Here is a 19,374-nt window from a genome sequence, read left to right on the forward strand (position 1 = left end):
TGGTTTTATTTCAATTCTTAATGTAAGCATGTTTTGGAGCTGGTGGTGTGATGGTAGAGTGTTCGAAGACAAATTTAACTGATATTACATATTTTTTCCTACAATGTAAGACAAACGTAAGATGCAGATGGACGACCTGGGTGCTACAATTCCTTACGTGTTTTTTTAAAGTTGCAATTCACGGCGCACAATTAAGAAATTGCGCTAGTTTTTGATTGATTAAGTAAACCTCATTTTCACACAATTTATTTTTTCAAATTATTAGAACATCTATCATTTTTTTGCTGATAATAAAAATACTAGGGCTGTCCTTTACTTGCCCCATACTTTTTCTTAAACACGCTGATCGACATCGGAAAATGAGGTATGAATTTACTTGCAGACCGAGAGTCACCAATCTTACATGTGAACAAACTACACTTCCTCACTTCACAGGACTGGTGATAGTGTTTAAAAATTATCAGTAGTAAGAAAAGTGACCATATGTATCGATAGTAAAATACTTAGTTTCTAAGGACTTTTGGGGAATCGAATATTTGTATAGAATGTATCAATCATTCCTAGTTTTTTTTTTCAGACCGGGAGCTACAGGCCTGCAGCTTATGCAGACCATGAAAACAAAGACTTTAATTTTCAAGGGTAAAAAAACAGAACGTTGATTCTTTTTATGTTTGATTGCAAATTCTCTGAATTTCAAGAAAAAGATTTATCTTTTATGCTTGTTTCTTTTAAATTTGACAAGAAGGTTGATTGTACTCAATGTAAAATTTATGCATGTAAGTAAATCAACTGTTCATTTTATATAAATCACTTTAAATAAAATTGTTTTTAATTTGTAATTTCACAGCTGTTTAATTAGAATATTATAGATAGAAAAAAATCTTTTATTTGCATATGAACAAATGGAAGAATAAAACTGAACCCATTAGAGACATGGACAGAAAAGCAAAAAAAAAATTAAAAGGGGGAAAAATTACGAGTTAGGGGAAAGCATCGCATGAAAATACGGAAGGATCCAAGTGAAATCGGACCATTCAGGTATTCAGATTTTATTTAAAACAGGAATAAAATAATGAACTGATAAAAACACAAATAAACAAAATATATATACCCAGTATCTTCACTAATAATAGTACCAATCTTTCAAATTATGAAAAACTAGTTCAAACACTGAACAAAATATCTTATATTATGCGTTATTAATCGTTTGAGTTAAAATTATTATCATATCCTTCCTCGATTAAGATAAAACAACACAAAACATAGAAACAATATTTATTCAACAGGAAACTCAACAGATAATATATAAAAGGCAAGAGAATTATTAACAGTAATATATGCATAATGTTTTGTAAATCACATTCATGAAACAGGATGCCATACTTGTAATAATTATAATACACAAAGATTATAATTATAATACACAGTTATACACAAATTCTATATAAATATACAATCTCTAACCCGTTTCCATACCAGCCACCAATAATTTACACAACAACGTGCACAATTATTGATGTTATATACAGAAAGACGCTTTGATAAAATATATATGTATTTACGTAACGACACCATTACATATTTACATTTTGATATCAAAATAATCTAATCAAAGATTAATAAATTACGAACCTCAGATCGACCAGTATCCTTTCCCACCACCTAAAACTCGATAATTCAGAATTACATGGAATAAAATTCAAAGAGTTAACATATCAGGCGTTGGTGACACCTGTTACAGCCTATACCAACTTCATGATACATCTATATACATATCACGGTAGTTTATATAATCTTTGTGCATTGAACTGCCAGTACCACTAAGAATACGAATATTTAAAATCTATTTACAAAATGTCAACAAGATATGGATCAAGGAAATTACAAAATTTATCTTTAGTTGACATATCTGAAATTAAGGAACAAAAATATGATTGGTTCATTCCAACGTTAAAGGGAAACAACTGATATCTGTCTGAATTTAGTTTGAAGTACTTGCAAGAGTTATTATTCTTGGGGGTTACAGCTATAGTCACCATGCAACAATGAGCGCGCTGGATTTATCTGGACCACACCAAAATAGGAGGCCTCGGTGTTTGTGTACACCAATTTCGGGTCCCCAATAGGCCTGATTACTATGTAGTCGTCACACAAAAGCTTGAATGTCCCCATCAGATTTATTGTATCAAAAGGATGCTCTCCGTGACCTGCACCATGATACACCTGTCCCCTGGAAAAAGCCAAAATGAATGTGTTTGTGGAATCCCGCCAAAAATCATGCACTTCTATTGATATGAGTTTTGAAATCGTCATAGTCAGCCTGCTGGATTGATATATTATAACATACTAGTAGTTACAGTGTCACATCATTGTACAAACCTATCATCCTGTGTAATGTAACTCTTTGTCAAGGTCTTATTTACAGTACCACGGACCAGAACTGCCTCAAAGCCGACTGATGGTTCGTATCTGGTTCATAATTTAAATAACATTGAGAATCTAGGTTGGTCATAATGAATTAAAACATGACAATGATATTTCTATATTTACTTTCAACCCATGGATACTTGTAAATTTCATGTTTCGATCCACATCCCTTATTTTTGATTTTAGTCTCCGAAGGCCTCTTAACAAAAATATCATTTTTAAATGTATACGGTATTTATATGTACCCTTGCTGTGGTCCATTGACGGCGACTTGTGCATAAACAAAATAGATCCCAGGACTGCGAACTTTGATAGCAACAGGCATGTCATACGCATTGTCTCTTGGGTAATCAAACGTACGTGAATAAGTGGATTCGGGATTACTCCATCGAAGACAGTGTTTGCCACCACGACAGACGTCTTTGAAGAAAAAAAACCTTTCACACATTGGTTACCAAATGACACCATGCAAAAGTTAGATCAGATATGTATTATTGACAAAATAAAGAGAATCATTAGCTCAAACCAATCGAATAAACACTTATTTCAGGTACATCTCAATTTCGTTACATTTTATAAGCAACCAACAACAAATATGATTTATCTGTAAATTAAAATGATATCGTTATTAAATTATGTGCATTTAAGGCATGTGTATCTCGTACCTATATTATTAACCGGAGCATGCAGGATATCCTGTGTCATATCCCGAGACATTCCCAAATGAACCACTTTCTTCATTATTCCAGCTTAAATACAAATATAGATATCATATATTCTTGCAAATTTGGTTCTTAATCGTAAACATGTTGCAGAGAGAAAAAAAAACCAATGCTAGCAAAAAAAGCAAATAAACAAGTACCTTCCAAATTTGGGATAGTGGTGTTAACTATGTTACCTATAATGTAAAAAAAAATTGTATTAGAAATTAGAAAGTGCACGATTAAATTTTTGACGTATATATGCACCTCCAACAAAAACAATAGACTTCTTACTAATATGTTCTTTCATTATCCTGATTTCTTCCCTGACTTCGTTTCTCCATCGACCTTAAAAAAAGAATGCAAATGTTTCAGAAAAAGAAATGTCGGCATGCAGAGAGAATAAAAATGCTGAATTACTGACAAAAATATTACCGTTTCTTTTTTCTCTTTTCTGTTCAAAGTTCATCTGCAAACACAATAACATTTTTAAAGTTACTATTGATGTTAAATAACGTAATTAATACAAATACAAAGTAAAAGTTTGTAACTTTATATTTTACTTACGTAGATGTCGGGTGTGCTTTGCTCCAAAGTTTTAATGAGTTCCTGAATTTGAACATTATGATGTTGACCATTTTGCATCGATGCATCTTGCATTTGCAGCTTGTGCAGCGCATCATTTAGTTGATGAGTTTGAATGAACAAATAGGTGACAGCTAGTGATAAAATTATGACAACAAATAACAGTATTTTGATAAGAGGTCCATGGCTAGAATTATCACCGCAGCATGACCTTTCTTTAATCGGCAGACACATGCACGTGGTTTCCGATTTCGGTAAATAATTGCACTCCATTTAGAACTGGGATTTTCCCGACGATTTCCCCAAATCAAAGTACAAATTTTGCTGCATATAAGATGCTTTGCAAAATTAACTCTATTTGGAATAGTGCGGGTAAATTTTCTTAAGCCCGCCTTTCGGGTCCGCCCTCTTTTAAAATAAGATTGCTATTATGTCGAGTATATCAAGTGGTTTACACATACAATCTATAAAAAGAACAAGATACCTATGAACGGGACATGTTGTTTTATAAATGTGTAGATAAACCTTGTATTCCTTTTATGTAAGTTAAAACGTGTTGAATTTCTTCCATCAATATGTTCATTTGGTATTTCATATCAAATTTAATATCTAATGATATGTTATAATGTAAAACTATATTTCTTTATTGTCAACCATGGACGACGAGCTTATAGTCGCATGTGTGTCTTTTGGCGTCTAGCTCTAACTCTATCCTAGTCTTTCAAAACAGTAATTCACCTCGAGTACACTTGTTATCGATTTAAAGTTTTAGAGAGGTGTACCTGATTAGAAAAGTAATATGGGAAAAAGATACATTTAATGCATTTTGATTAAACTCTTCTTTTAAACTGTTGGTTAATTCAATGACTGGAAATATCTGTGTACAGTATTTACATAACATTTATTAACAAAGACAGATAAAAAAAACAAATTGACATCTCAATTATCAAAAAATTATACAATTACCTCAAATAATCTCTAAAAAGTAATTTCTACAAACAAACAAAAAAACAAAATACAAAATTTGAAATGAGTTATGAAAATGAAAGATCATTGATGGTTTTTTTTTAAAAATATAAACACAATAACTTGAAATCATAACGATTTCCCATGTTTTGCGATGTTGTTTTCTCTATTCAAGCTCGTTAAACAGACGTGTTTTTTTCATTTTATGTGCTAACATTGACGCAAACCACTGTCGATATGTACAATCTTCTCTCACACAGGAGACAGATATGCGAACTCCGGACCGTTGCTGAAGACGATGGATTTACAAGAGATTTTAAACTCATTCAGAAATCTGATTTCTCTTTTTGCATCATGCAGAGTAAAACAAAATAAATAAAATGTAACATTCTAGTAAATTATTCTCATATCCGATGATTTTGCATAGACGTTACATAGTAAACTGAATATACTGGTAATCCTGAAATTATTAAAAACTTTCTTGTTAAGTCATGTAATCAATATACATAGCATTATAATGATGGAAATAAGATATGTTTCAAAAGTAATATATGAATAAATTTTTCAAATATTGCTCGATAAAAAATTATATATCTAAAAACAAATAATCAAACACATGAATAAAAAAATGATAAAACGTTGAATATACAAACAAAACGATAAGAAGGATTTAGAGTTTTAGTTACATGCATGGTATTAAGATGTCACATAATTCATTTTCAACTTAGTTTTTATATATATATATATATATATATATATATATATATATATATATATATATATATATATACAAACAATCAAAGACATACATATAAAAATGGTATAACCTGAATGTTGCATATACAAACAAACAGATAAGAAGGATTCAGAATTTTTGTTGCATGCATTGGCATTTAGTTGTCTCATAATTCATTTTAAAAAATATCTGTACTTAACAAATCCTATATAAACAAAATCATGAACACTATACCAATGTAAAATCCCACACAAAAGTGGTAAACAAATAAAAATGTAATGTTTTGCCATTTTCAGTCTAAAGCTAATATGATAAAAAGAGTTTGATTTTCGCAATCAAACGATGCAACGCTAAAAATAAAAAAAATATAAAGTCAAAATCTAAACAAAAATTGATATATTTAACTGGCCTTTGATATATACATAAAAAGGAAAACACCAACCGTAAAACTACAAATTAACTGAACCAATTTTAATGATGCGTAGGTTATTGGTTCTTTTCAAATACGCATGTAATGAATTTACTCTATATAACATTCTAATGCACCATTCTAAACGCTCTTTTTTTATCTATACATGAACCAAAGATAAATAACCAAATTTATCTTAAGAAAATGTGACTTGAAATCCTATCGACTCTGCCATCTTAAAAAATAAACCAAATGGGCAAGAATCACAAAAAAGTTTCTATAAGCTTCCCAATTATGTCCCAATTATGGGTCACATGCGTGGTTTCCTTCAATAAGAGCACTTGCTGGGTTGCCTTGAATCATTCCAAAATAGGAAGCGTCGCTTCTGTACGATAAATTTGTAGAATCGAGCAGACTAACATATACCATGTCATCGCAGAAGAACTTGAATGTTCCCATAACGAAAACGGTGTCCACTTGTCTGTGTTCTGTGTTATGATATCTCCGACCTCTATCAAAATCAATGTTTGATTAAATGTTATTTATTAACAACATCGAAGCATATAATGTATAGACATCAAAGTAACGTAAATTTACCTCTGATCTTGGGTAGTAAGTCCTTTCGTCAAAGTGAATTTGCCTGGTCCTCTGATGAGAAATATTTCAAAGCCGACGATAGGATCGAACCTTGTGCTAAAAAAGGCATAGAATGGGATGGAATTTTTTTTAATTTTTTTTTTCTAAACCCAATATAATTTCCACTTTGATGCATTTTTCCAATTTAATCACGCAAAGACGACTGCATTTATAAGTCGAATACACTGCATAAACTATATAAATATTTAACGTTGATTTTTTGTAAAAACTAATTTGTGATACTATAATTTAAGAATCCTACATGAATTGATAAAAGCCAACCTTCAATATACCTTGTGTCGGGTCCACTGATTGCAAGCTGTGCATACACGGTGTAGATTCCAGGAGACAGAACTTTAATGGCTACTGGTTTATTGTAACCATCTTTGACGTAATCGAACATATGCGGGAACTCATTAGGAGTGTCCCATCTCAAGCATGGCTTTGGTGAGTTTCCTGGGCAATGCCCTTGAATAAATAAAATACGGGCGTATTCTCTTTTACTATTATAGATATGGCGGATATCTCCACTATATCCTGTCTTTCTCTAACTGTTGTATTAACAATGCATGAATAGATAGGGTAAGGTTTCGGGTCTCCTTTGCATTTTATGGAATTGTCAGAATAAACGAAGAGAAAAACCATTGTACACCCTTTCCAGAATAACCCGGTTCTTATGGAAGGCTCATACGACTACAATAAGTGAATAAGTACGTATGAGATATATTGAGAAGACAAATCCCTCATTCCTGTCGTTGCGGCCTTTATCCCTCCTCCCCATATAAGGATCAAGATTTTCGATCTGGGAAAATTTTTCGCAGAGATGTTTGCTTGTCAAAAGATTAATGGTGTGGGAAACTCTAAATTTTTATAAAGGTGGTGGAGTTAAGGGTGAAAGTGGAGCAGTCCACACCCTAAGAAAACCCCCATGCATTCGCGCCTTTTCTTACCAATGTTATCCACTCTACTGTACAAAACCGTGTCGTTCATTTCTTCGTTCATTCTTAAATGTACAATTTTCTTCATCACAGCAGCTATGTACAAAAATAAATAGTTTTCACATGGCTTATCTTCATAATGTATTATGGTTTATTAAAATTAATAGAAAAAAATCGCAGAATTATGTGAAAATTACCTTCCAGGGACCTTACTTTTACCTCAAGATCCGTCACTCGATTCCGTAATTCTGTGGGTTTTTTTTCAAACAAAAGAAAAGGAAAAATTAATTTTCTTTGTTGTGAAATGGTTTGTATTTAATATAGAAATTACTGAAATTTGGGTTTTTCCTCTATATTGTTTTAGACAAAGTTGTTTTGATAAGAAAATGACTAAATAGCCCATTTAAATGTATGATTGTAGTATCCCTTAATGCACAAATATCTGAAAATAAAAATAAAACTTAAAAAAAAAAATAAACAATTCCGGTTACTGGTGCGGCTGAAAATAAACCAGGCAACAACAAATACTTAAGATGTGAATTATTCAGATTCAGATTCTCAAGTCTTTCAATTAAACAAGTATGCGCACAGTTGTTTAATAAATATCCTGCACTTTGAGGAAATGATTTTAATTTAAGAGATTTACAAGGAAATGGAGACAGAGTAGAGTATAGGATACATTGGGGAAATTATGCTGTTTTGCAAGCGTGTATCATGTATGATTACCAAGGTTATATGATATTTATGTACTACTTACGTCTTCTACTGCGGCGCTTTCTGGATAGATTTTGCATGAACTTATCCTGAAAAAAAAGTTAAACATAACAGGAATATTATCCGGAAATATCAGGAACATCAACCTAATTTAAAATAGATTTCTTGAGTACCAACAACACACAATTTACTAAGAGTTCTTAATTTGAATTATAAAAATATATACCTCTAAATTCTTGGGTTCAGAATTTTTAAATGCATTTTTCTTTGCCTCATTTATACTGATGCATCCATTTACTGAGACGGAATTGGAAGAGATCTTAAGCTGCAAACAAATATTCCAAATGAAAAGTATGCATACTGCAAAGGACAGGAGTACCAGACCATTTCTCAAACCCACATGGCTACATGCTTGATCACAAGAGCTTGTCTTTTTTTGTGAGAACATGCACTCCATATCTGGGTCTAATGGAAAACGCCTGAATTTATTCACATTTCAAGTGTCAAAAATGACTGTTTATTTTGGAGAAAGTTTGCCAATATCGAGATAATGAAGACCGCCCTTTTCTCCGCCCTCTTCTTAAGTATCATTGGTGTCAAATGATTTTCATAAAAATAGCCATCAACATGACATTGCAAAAAAGTCAGATTTATAAACCCATGTGACTATTAAATAACAAACTGCTCTGAATTACAAAAGGCTATTTTGGACCGCTTAGCTTTAGCAAATGTAATATTTATCTATCAAACTTAAATGTTTTCATGGTTTGAAAAAAAGGGTCCTTTACTGATTACAAATTTGATAATTAAAACTCATTAGTTTTCTCATCGAAAACTTTGTTTTAATGGCAAACGAAGCAGATAGAGATACCTGAAATTAGTTGTTTATCCCAAGATGACACATATAAACCACACACACACACACACACACACACACACACACACACACACACACACACACACATATATATATATATATATATATATATATATATATATATATATATATATATATATATATATATATATATATATATATATATATATCATAATTTAAATTATTTTACAAAACGTGACATTTTAACTTTAAAAAACAAATCCATAATAAAAAGATAAAATGTGAATGATTAATGTAAAGAACGCATAATCAAAACAACTTTTGATCATTGTATCCAAGAACACAGAAAGAAAACAAAATAAACATTGAAAGGTGTTATCAAATTGAAAGCGAATGAAATTCTATAGCACTTACACGGTCATTGCTCTGTAAACAAAATGCAAGTGCAAGTATAACTTTTCTCTCCTTAATATATATCATCAGTTTTGAGCATATGCATTTATACAGCATTTAACATTTTTAATGTCTTGAGTACACTAATGATTTTAGTACACACTGGCCTTGAAGTTAGACGGGCAGAGGCACTTAAAAAATAAGTTCAAGGAGAATGGCCTACATTCATGTTTATCATATATTTATTAAAATCCTTTTTATCTCATTTTCATTAACAGGCACTTTTTCATCTTTTTTTAGTTTGGTTTGATAAGCGATTGCACAAAACAAGGGCGTTTTTTCGTTGGTAGGTTAGTAACCATTTTTGAGATAAAGAAACTTCCGTATATATACACATTTTTAATCTAATCCCTAGTTATGCCTATAAGCGGGTTTATCCATCAACTTCTTCGAAAATTTAGATATGACTAGACGACATTGAGATGGTGACCATCTCAAAGGGCCCTGCTTAAATTGTAGACAATAGGATAAAAAGAATTTCAGAGAATTTTGCTTTGACCTTGACCTATAACTTCGAAATTTTCCAGCTGCATAGAACTTTAAATTCAATCTCATTACCCTTTACATTAAAGCATTTTTGCTTAATCTGAACTTATTTACCAAATGGTAAATATTCCATTGTCTAAAAGTGATTATAAAGAGATCTGCTTTGACATTCACATTGACTTTGTTCAAGGTCACTGCACGCAATAAACCAAAAGGCTCTGTTTAAGTAAAGAATTAGCCATAAACGACCAAATGGAGAGTTTATATATGTTCTTAAAACAGGATTCTTGTTTGATCTAATATGATCTTGACACTTGATCTACAAAATAATTAAGGTCACTGCATACGCTTTGATCAAAGGTATCATTTAGGTGATGTATGAGCCAGATTCGAGCAAAGGACGAGAAGATATGCTACGAACAAGAATTTTCTATATAAATCTGCTATTAATTTCACATTTGATCTTGAAAAATTGCTTCAAGTTCACTTTACATCCGTTATTTCTTAAAGCTCTGCTTATGTTAAGTATGAGCCAAATAGGACGAAGTGGAAATGGTCCGATATTACTTTGACCCTTGACTTACAACATCAGTCAAGATCACTGCACACTATCTGACCATTAGATAGAATGTTCTATCGTTAAAATGACAGATGTCCTACGGACCCGGTTTAACGATAGAATTCGTCCCATATACTCGCTTTGTAGCAAATAAAAAAATTATATCGCGCTGTATCTCGCCTAAATTTTCATATGATTGGTCTTAAATACCTACAATGTTGCTCTTTTATAATCCCATATTACCACATTGACTGTTTTTGCAACGAAATCACTGCCACTTTTAACATCACGTTTGAAAATTCGCTGTTTATGGTCGCCATGTTAATAATAATATCCGAGATATTCCGAGTGCGATTTCCGACGAAATGGCAGGCAAATTCAAACGTGTATCTTTATAAAATGTCTTGGTACGTCTCATTAAATAGATATTTTGTGAACTTAACTACATATGCATGTTCAAAAGGGTTTGTAATGTATAAAAATTTGTTTTTCCCCTGCAGATTATTTTTAACAGACTTAAAATCGTCGCGAAGCTGATCCGCTTCGCGGCTGCTACACTGCAGGTATATGGGACGAATTCTTACTGTGACCTAAGCGTAGCCTGGTCACGGTAAGATTATTCTTTCTATCTGACCATAGTGAAATCTGAGCTAGATTGAATCAAGGGGAGAGAATATATGGTACGGACAAGGTTTTTATTTATTATTCTGCTATGACCTTAACCTTGGACTAAGAAACATGGTTCAAGATCGCTGCACACCTCTTACCCAAAGGCTTTCTGTGAATGAAGTATGAGTCAGATTGGGCCAAAGGAACAGAAGATATGCTCCGGACAAGCATTCTCGGACGGACAGATGGACGGCCCGACAGCCAGTCTGATCACTATAGGGCGCCCGCAGAGCGGGGCCCTTATAGACAATGATAATTTTACACTATGTTTAATTGAAACTACTCAAATCAATTTATGACCACGCAATTAAAATCCTTTTGTTTATAATTTTATTCAATTTCGATATCAGCAAACAGAATCTCTTCCTCACGCTCTTTCAAGACCACATCTTTATACTAGTAATAATTAAAGGAAGGAAAAGAGTTCAAATCTCAATCTTTTGTTAGATTTCATCAATAGATTATTTACTTCATAAAACTTGTAACACTTGTGGAGGGTTTCTCGTGATGACCAGCTTTCCAATCAGTTTTTTCTGCTAAAGTCATTGCAACACCCTTTTTAATCCGTTATTTATTTCATATAAAGCAAAAACAATAACAAACATTTGATATATAACACTATTTACAATCTTGATGTGAAATAAAAGATTATGTAATTTATTTACAATTGAATGACTGAGGTAGATTTAAAGTATGAAGCTTTTTCAACATTTTCACAAATGAAAAATGAAATGTTTTAAAATGCAACTTAGTTTATGCCAATATTTGCAGTTGCATTTTATTCGTAAAAAGTATATCTTGCAATCAAAATATAAATGTTCCTTATTTTTCACGTTAAACAGCCAAGACAACACCTCTCTTATTGAACCTTCCTAGCCTCACAAGACCAAAAAAAGAAGCATTGGAAGTAAAAACGGCTCGAACCCCCGATGTAGAAATGTGTTTGACAGAGATGGTGTCCTTTTTGTCGAGTTTAAACATGCCCATTGTAAAACAAGAAGTCTTGTCCTCCTCATGCAGCATCATGTTGTTCGAATAGCATGCTAAGATTGGATCCTTGTCATTCCTCATAACGTGGTATCCCTGTGTCCCATTTCCTTTTAAAGTTATCTAAAATGTAAAGGTTAAAGTGCATTTGTCACAGCACGTTTATGCTTTTCATTGTTTTAGAAAGATACTTTACTAAAATTAAAAGTGAAGAAAAAAGTTCTTCGATATTGATAAAAACAATACAAAAGCAAAACAACGAAGGGTAACACCCCTACCCCCCACAAAACTTAGTGTTTATTTTGCAAATTTTCTTGTTGAAAGATAGTTTGGATTGAAGAGTTCTTTCATATATTTTGACTATTTATTTTGCTGAAATTTCAGTGTCTGTGTCTGGGCAGTGATACTAACCTGAGAATACAAAAGGTACAACCCTGGTTGCATCACCTCTAGTGTACCGTTCCCGAAGTGCAGTTTAAAATGTTTACCATCCGCATTGATTTTAAAAAACCAATCTGCGTACTGCCATTTGTGAAATGTTCCTGAAAGAGTTTCTGTAAATGAAGATTGTTGTTTAAATACAATAATATATCTATCAATGTATATTAACAAACGATTAACAAATAGCATGGTACTTTGAGAAATCATGAAATTGCTTTAAATGGGAAATTTGAATCTATAATTTATATCAAGAGAAACAAAATATACTTAAGGTGGCACCTTGTGAATCGTTTATTGATTTGGTTTTAATAAAAAATGATAAATATGTGACGACTCATCACACAATCAAGTATGATTTCGTGTCACGTGTCATTCTTCCAGACATGACCGTTTGTAAAGCTTAGGAAGTTACATAACTTTCTAATTATCTGATCCAGAAGCATTAACCACAAACTAAAACATTGAATATACAATGCTTGAAATACATTTATGTTTATACTTTGACAAGTTATGACATTGGTTTCCCCACAACCAGGCAAAGCAACAGGGTAGAAAAGTACTAATAAATTTAGTTTTAAAAATGCACAAAATGTCATGCAAAAAAATTTAGGGGACTTAAAGCTAAGAAGGGTTATAGACTGTCAAATATGCTAGAGGCTAATATATAAAACAATATATATATAAAAAGAAACTTGTTACATAAAATGCTGAATTTACCGTTTCCATGGTAACCACCTCTCCCAGACATATGCAAAACGGACAACACAGCAGTCTAGAAAAATAATGGTGACTAACAGTCACTTTATCTCTACTAAATCATTCCTAAATAAAGTTAACACACAAGGCTGCTGCATTCCCAACCAATAGCCATGCATTGCTACAAACGAAAAACTTGTGCAACCACAGGTAACCAAAGATAAGGGTTGAATTACCATTTGGTCTATGTTCCTCTTGAAACCCCACCACCTGCAGCCCAGTTAACTACAAAAGGAAATAGGACTACATTTACCGTAAGCCCAGTGGTTATTTGCTATCGCATCATTGTCTATTTCTCCTTCAATCTGGGTAGCTTCTAGAGTCTACAATAAGAAGGATTTCACTTAAGTTTGCAGCCCTCCTAATAAAGCCCAATCAAGTGGATACCTGTTTAGATACATTTCGTCTTGGTGGCAAGAATTTGGCAGGTTTTATTTCTGTCATACCTTATTTTCATTTATGAAACAACTGCTAGCACATCATTTTTTGTTCGCCCTTTTGATGCAAACATCATGAATTATAACAGTGAATGGGACATTTGGACGTTTTCAATGAACTGCAGCATTTATATGAAATCATGACATAATACCAAATGAATGCTTGAATTATTTTAGCTGAATTTTCAAAATTTAAAACTTTGGAGCGTTAAGTGTGTAAAATCAATTTTACTGTAATAAATTCAAACATTAATTTGTTATCTGTTTAAACATCTGTTTAACATATTTGTTTATTGGCGATACTCGTTTTTGACCTTATTAGAGAAAAGTTTTCTAAAAATAATTATTTGTTTTCATTTCTGTTTTTAACATTGTAATCATTATTGTTGGCTTAAAAATATAGAAAGTTCATATATCATTAATACGTTTTATGTTTACCGGAAATTAATAAAATTATCATCTGCGATATCGCAAAAGGAAGTTTTTCCCGAATTGATATGTATACAACAACACTAATTTTAAGGATTAGAGATTCTAATAAAATTCATTATGTAATATTAATCACTTTTTAATCTTTATTGCCAGTTCCACTGAGTAAAATTAGTTTTTAATCTGAAGATTTAAAAATACTCAAATTGTCTCTTGAAGTCTTGGATTATCAGCCCCTTTTCCCTTTGGAATATATTGTAAATAATACAATGTCAAAAATCAGAAAATGTCCCCACCCGAGCTATCTCCTATGTAGAAATGAAATGGAAATGTAGGCTGTGTATACAAAAAAAAGTGTAAATCACACCATTTTGATATAAATTGTTATCATTTTACACCCGAATCGTTGACCTTATCAAATAAAATCATATGTTTGAGACACTAACTTACTATAAAATGCAAAACAATAAATATCATTCAGCTTATTTCACAAAAAATCAATGGGCATAAGGCATGTATCAAAAGAGCATGGCTTGACAGTCCAAAAATACGTAAACATTTACAGAGATCATGATTGCTCAAAGTATCAGCGTCGTTCTAAACAATAAATTAACATGACAAAGAACACCTCTCATCTCATAACTAATGATATATATTTACCCCTGGGAAATGCGGGATAACTTTCGCCCCCTGTACCTTCAATATGCACCGCATCGATCTTAAAAATAATGAGAATATATAAAACAGATTAAAAAATCCTTGCCTCATATCAATATTTTAAGTTTTATTTTGACAACAAAGTTACAGTGAAAAGGATCACGTGTTCTCTGTATATAGTTCTTAGATTTGTGACGGGTAAGGTCACAACATAAATTTTCTTTAAATTATAAAGACTTTAAAAACCTTTTTGTTGCTGTTGATATTATTTCCAATAAATGGAACTTATAATTGATAGAAAATAAGAAATTGGACGAGTACTTTGCTCTCTGTTAATCCATTTGTTCTAGTTTTATTGCTATCAAGAATCGTCTTATAAAACATATATGCATTTGTAATTAAAATACATTTTTCATAAATCAGTTAAATTTTATTTTGAAGATCTCTATAAAAATAAAATATACATCATTTCATTGCCAAAGGAAGTCAATTTGATTATGTTGTAATTTGAGATCTGGAAACGACATCGGAGCAGAGGACGGTGTTTGCAAAAACAGGAGGGTTAGGCATAATAGAGAAGATGAATTAGGACGAGAATTCCGGCAAATGCTGGCACGCGAAGAAACCGTTTCCTTATGGCAAATTATCCAACAACACAGGGCATCGAATTTCGAAGAGCAATAAAAAAATTGTTCCAAACATCTTATTTTTAAAAAAAATCTTTTTTTATTGAATTACAATGCTTCCTTGCAGACATGGGCGTTTGAATTTAGTAATCGTGTAAATATTATTAAAGAATATTGGAATAATAAACTATTTGAACATTTCTGAGCGAGTTCTTAAAAAAATTATAAATATGCATCTTTTCATTTAGAATTGTATTTTTTAACGTCATTTCATCTTATTTCACATTCATTTATATATATTGTTTCGTCCATAAACTATAAAATTAGAAAAGGAAAAATTCAAATTATCTTGGGCTTAAAATTTAAACGTTTTCCAATATCTTCACACTGGGCTCTTCATGTAAAGGAGTTATACATTGCCTAAGAGATGGCCACGACTACCCATCCCTCTAAAAGGTTCTATCTATTCAATACAATAACCAACAGTTTACTCGTCGCTCGGAGGAATAACATTGCTTATCTTTTATATGAACCAAACTTTGTACACGTATTTTTTAAATCATTTAATGGTACGTTTTACATCAATATATGTTCTGATCAGTTGCACATGTATGCTTTTTCTACTTGTATTGTAGCCAAAATGACAAAGAAGTATAAGCCTGAACTACTTAAATCAATTATCAACCTATTTCAAGATAGATAAAAGTTACTGTCATGAATAACTTTGGACGAGCATCCAGCAACTATTTGGTCTTGATGACAAAGCGTCAAAGCAAACAACAATAAACCCGACCCAAAATGATGACCTAAATTTTTTAACGGTTAATAGGGTAGCTGACCTTGATAGAGTCAGTACGACACGGTGATAGATAAATGAGCATGACCCCAGTGTCCCATACAGCAGTCAGGGGTTAAATTTAAATATTTGCCCCAGCTTATATGGTAGGCTAAACTAAACCAGGAAGTTTATTTCAATTGGTTGAAATTTCCAACCAATTGAATTAAATGTAAATATCAACATAAAAATGTGGAATACATTAGGTTTGATAAAATCCTTTAGATTGATATGTATTGTATGTATTGCAAAAACTAATTTTAAAAGAATATAACATCAACAGATAAAATACAAATAGTGGCCATTCAGTTTTATATGGTTTTACAATTCCTTAATTATTTCAGCTAACAAAATTAATCAATTCTTGTCATTGTTATTTCGATAGTTCCTAGATTATTTCTATTGGTCAAAAATTGAACAGATCACATTTTGTTGTTCAACAGATGAAATGTCGTAAAGCAGTATTTTATTTCTTGTGCACATTTGTGATAAAGTTAAATCGAGAATTGAAATGACATGTATTGCAAAAATGATGCCATGAAGGTAACTTTTAATTAATATTTGTCAAGTTTATTCATTTTGTTATCAATTTAATTTCGAAATGCCTCTCTATTTTTTACAGAATTCATTGTTTAATATGATATACCATTTCGTCGGGATACTGATTTTCTTACATTTAGAAGACGTGATAATTGAGCAATCTTGATCATCTGTAGATCAGTAAGTAATTTTTGTTCATTTTGAAAAAAATATACATGTGTCTTCCCCAAGAAAAGATAATACCTTTGGTTTGTGTCTTCTTTTTCCTTTAGGTCCTTTCTTAAAAACCCTTCGTTTTACTCTTCTCTCTTTCAAAAATTCAGATAAGGGAAAATCATTGCCTTCCTTTGCTGGCAAATCCACTGACTGAAAAGAATAAATGTACTTTATGGTTAAGTGACATGGTGGTGCTCCGTTTGACACAATGCAATTCTAGACATTGATTAAGTAATAAGAATGGTCATTTCTTAAATAATAAAATAAATGACAAAGTACAAAATACAACATAAAGATGCCACAATGTAAACTACAAAAAATCCACAATACTGTTAATCAAAGAAACAATCCTGCATACATAAAACATAGATAAATAACACAGTATTGTGACTAGAATAAACAGAGAACATAAGACAATGAAACATGCTTTTATAAAGAGGAAAATTACTATAGATAAAGAGGGAGATAGAGGCCGAGAATGTTCATTTTTTATTTAAAAAAACTAAAGATGTTTTAGTTTCAAAAGTTTTGTACTTTTAGAAATATCATTGTTAAAAAACCCAGTTAACCAGAAACTTTATTGTGATACATAACACATGTACGTTTGGTATATCAAATTAACGTGATAAGTATCATATTCATTGACATAGAATTGCCATTCCATAATCATGATAAATTTTCTATAGTCTTCAACTAAACACAACTTATCTATTAATAAAGATAACGATAACAAAGTCATCAGAGATGTATCCAGTAAAACCTAGTATATCTTTCTAATATAAATTGCATGTCAATATTTTTATGGGAACCATTTTATTAATAAATAAAAATAAACAATAAGTTGTAGAAAAATAAAATTATCTTCATGCTTCACATATTTTTTGACAATTCATAAGTAGATATTGAGACGGAAGGTAAAAGACGCGCTTTAAATAGTAACTTACATCATCATGCAATTCGGTCGCCACCGACAACCCTCGATTGTTGATAGCTTCAAGGTTCTCGATACGTGCCTGCAAAACATGCAATTGGTTCAAAATGTCCGACTCAGCGTTTGCGTTCTGTTGTCCTAGGATATAAATCAGGGCGACCATATTAATAAATGCAAATACTGCACACATTGCACATAAATAAACACAGTATCTTCTCTGCAGGTGAACACAATTGGGACAGTTTTCCCGAATGCAGTGGTCAGTCACAAATGCTGGTTTTAAACTCTGGGACTCGTGATCCATTTTGCAGAAGAAAAACGAGTGAAACTAAAAAACTACAAATGAACTCCGAACTTGCACTTGCACTGAATAATGAAAATTAGAACTGACAGTCATAAAATTCAGTCGCTATACAGACACGCAAGATTTAGCGCCATTTTGTTAGACAGAGAGCTATATATAAATTTTTCGCCGGCATGTCACTGGAAAATTTCTTTAAATGTGTGCAAGGACGACCGATTTCGATATCGGCCTTGAGGTTATGTTTCAAAATATCTAAATTTGTGATTGCATCGACGCAAATAGATTAAATATAGTGTAATTATAGGTCATGCATTTTCAGAAAAATGCATTTATGCACATGAAGTAGACCTCATGTCTGTCAATACACATGTGAGGTATGTTAAAGGAAAACTAACCATGCCATATAATATTGTGAAAAATTGCGAATACTATTGAACTCTAAGGTAAGGTCAACATTCATTTTTCATCCGGAAAGATTTTTGCACTTTATTTGAAAACATGGACAGTATTGGTAAAACATGCGACCATAAACAATGCCCTTAAATGTTGCCTCCGAAGGGTGGGGGCTGAGAAAATCAATCAAAGCAGATTGACAGATGTCGTTGGACAATTTCCACGAACTAGACGGATTCCGGGAACTCTGTGTTGGTCCTAGTTTTTGATAGTGTCATTAGCAATGGCCTGGGGACCCCGTTGTCTACCTGGGTACTTGAGACACATAAACATATCTACAATACCTTTATTATTAGTTTAGAAATGTTTGCAAAACGGGGTCAAGTATATCACGTAGGTGTAAGGTGATCAGTCTCAACGCACTGGAAATTTGAAAATTAACAGATCTCAGAGAGCTTAGACACATTTGCCAACACAGCTAGAGTTATCCTTCCTTAAAATTGAAACATTTTATCATGGTTATGAATATCTTTAATTTATAAATGTATAAAATGGTCAGGTATAGTGTACAATGATCAACAGCAACAAAATATTTAAAAAAAAAAAGCTGAAACATTTTCCATAATTGAAATGCACAGGAATATTTTTAATAAATATTAATGAAAAATCTTTTAAAACACATGTCTTTTGATTTTACACGTTTCA

General features: G+C 31.9%; 2 protein-coding genes across 4 annotated transcripts; both read right to left on the reverse strand.

Moving 5' to 3' along the window:
* Positions 1-1,261: 1,261 nt before the first annotated feature.
* Positions 1,262-4,122, reverse strand: LOC109617080 (uncharacterized). The gene is made up of 8 exons (XM_034472366.2): positions 3,696-4,122; positions 3,564-3,597; positions 3,423-3,476; positions 3,290-3,325; positions 3,093-3,176; positions 2,673-2,847; positions 2,380-2,469; positions 1,262-2,230 (listed from the first exon to the last, which is right to left on the reverse strand). The coding sequence occupies exons 1-8, from the start codon at positions 3,984-3,986 to the stop codon at positions 2,008-2,010; spliced, it is 987 nt and encodes a 328-aa protein (XP_034328257.2). The 5' UTR covers positions 3,987-4,122; the 3' UTR covers positions 1,262-2,007.
* A 473-nt stretch (positions 4,123-4,595) lies between these two features.
* On the reverse strand, positions 4,596-10,681 carry LOC105343084 (uncharacterized). Of its 3 annotated transcripts, XM_066069494.1 has the most exons (8): positions 10,663-10,681; positions 8,339-8,437; positions 8,156-8,201; positions 7,596-7,646; positions 7,411-7,494; positions 6,754-6,928; positions 6,422-6,517; positions 4,596-6,335 (listed from the first exon to the last, which is right to left on the reverse strand). In XM_066069494.1, exons 3-8 carry the CDS (start codon positions 8,190-8,192, stop codon positions 6,128-6,130), a joined length of 651 nt encoding a protein of 216 aa, XP_065925566.1. In that variant the 5' UTR covers positions 8,193-8,201; positions 8,339-8,437; positions 10,663-10,681; the 3' UTR covers positions 4,596-6,127. The 3 variants fall into 3 exon arrangements, with proteins under 3 accessions (XP_065925566.1, XP_011448567.3, XP_065925565.1); XM_011450265.4 differs by lacking the exon at positions 10,663-10,681 and having other exon boundaries at positions 8,339-8,881; XM_066069493.1 differs by lacking the exons at positions 7,411-7,494; positions 10,663-10,681 and having other exon boundaries at positions 8,339-8,899.
* Between the last annotated feature and the right edge of the window lie 8,693 nt (positions 10,682-19,374).

This window comes from Magallana gigas, chromosome 8 (assembly GCF_963853765.1).
Source record: "Magallana gigas chromosome 8, xbMagGiga1.1, whole genome shotgun sequence".
Lineage (NCBI taxonomy): Eukaryota > Metazoa > Mollusca > Bivalvia > Ostreida > Ostreidae > Magallana > Magallana gigas.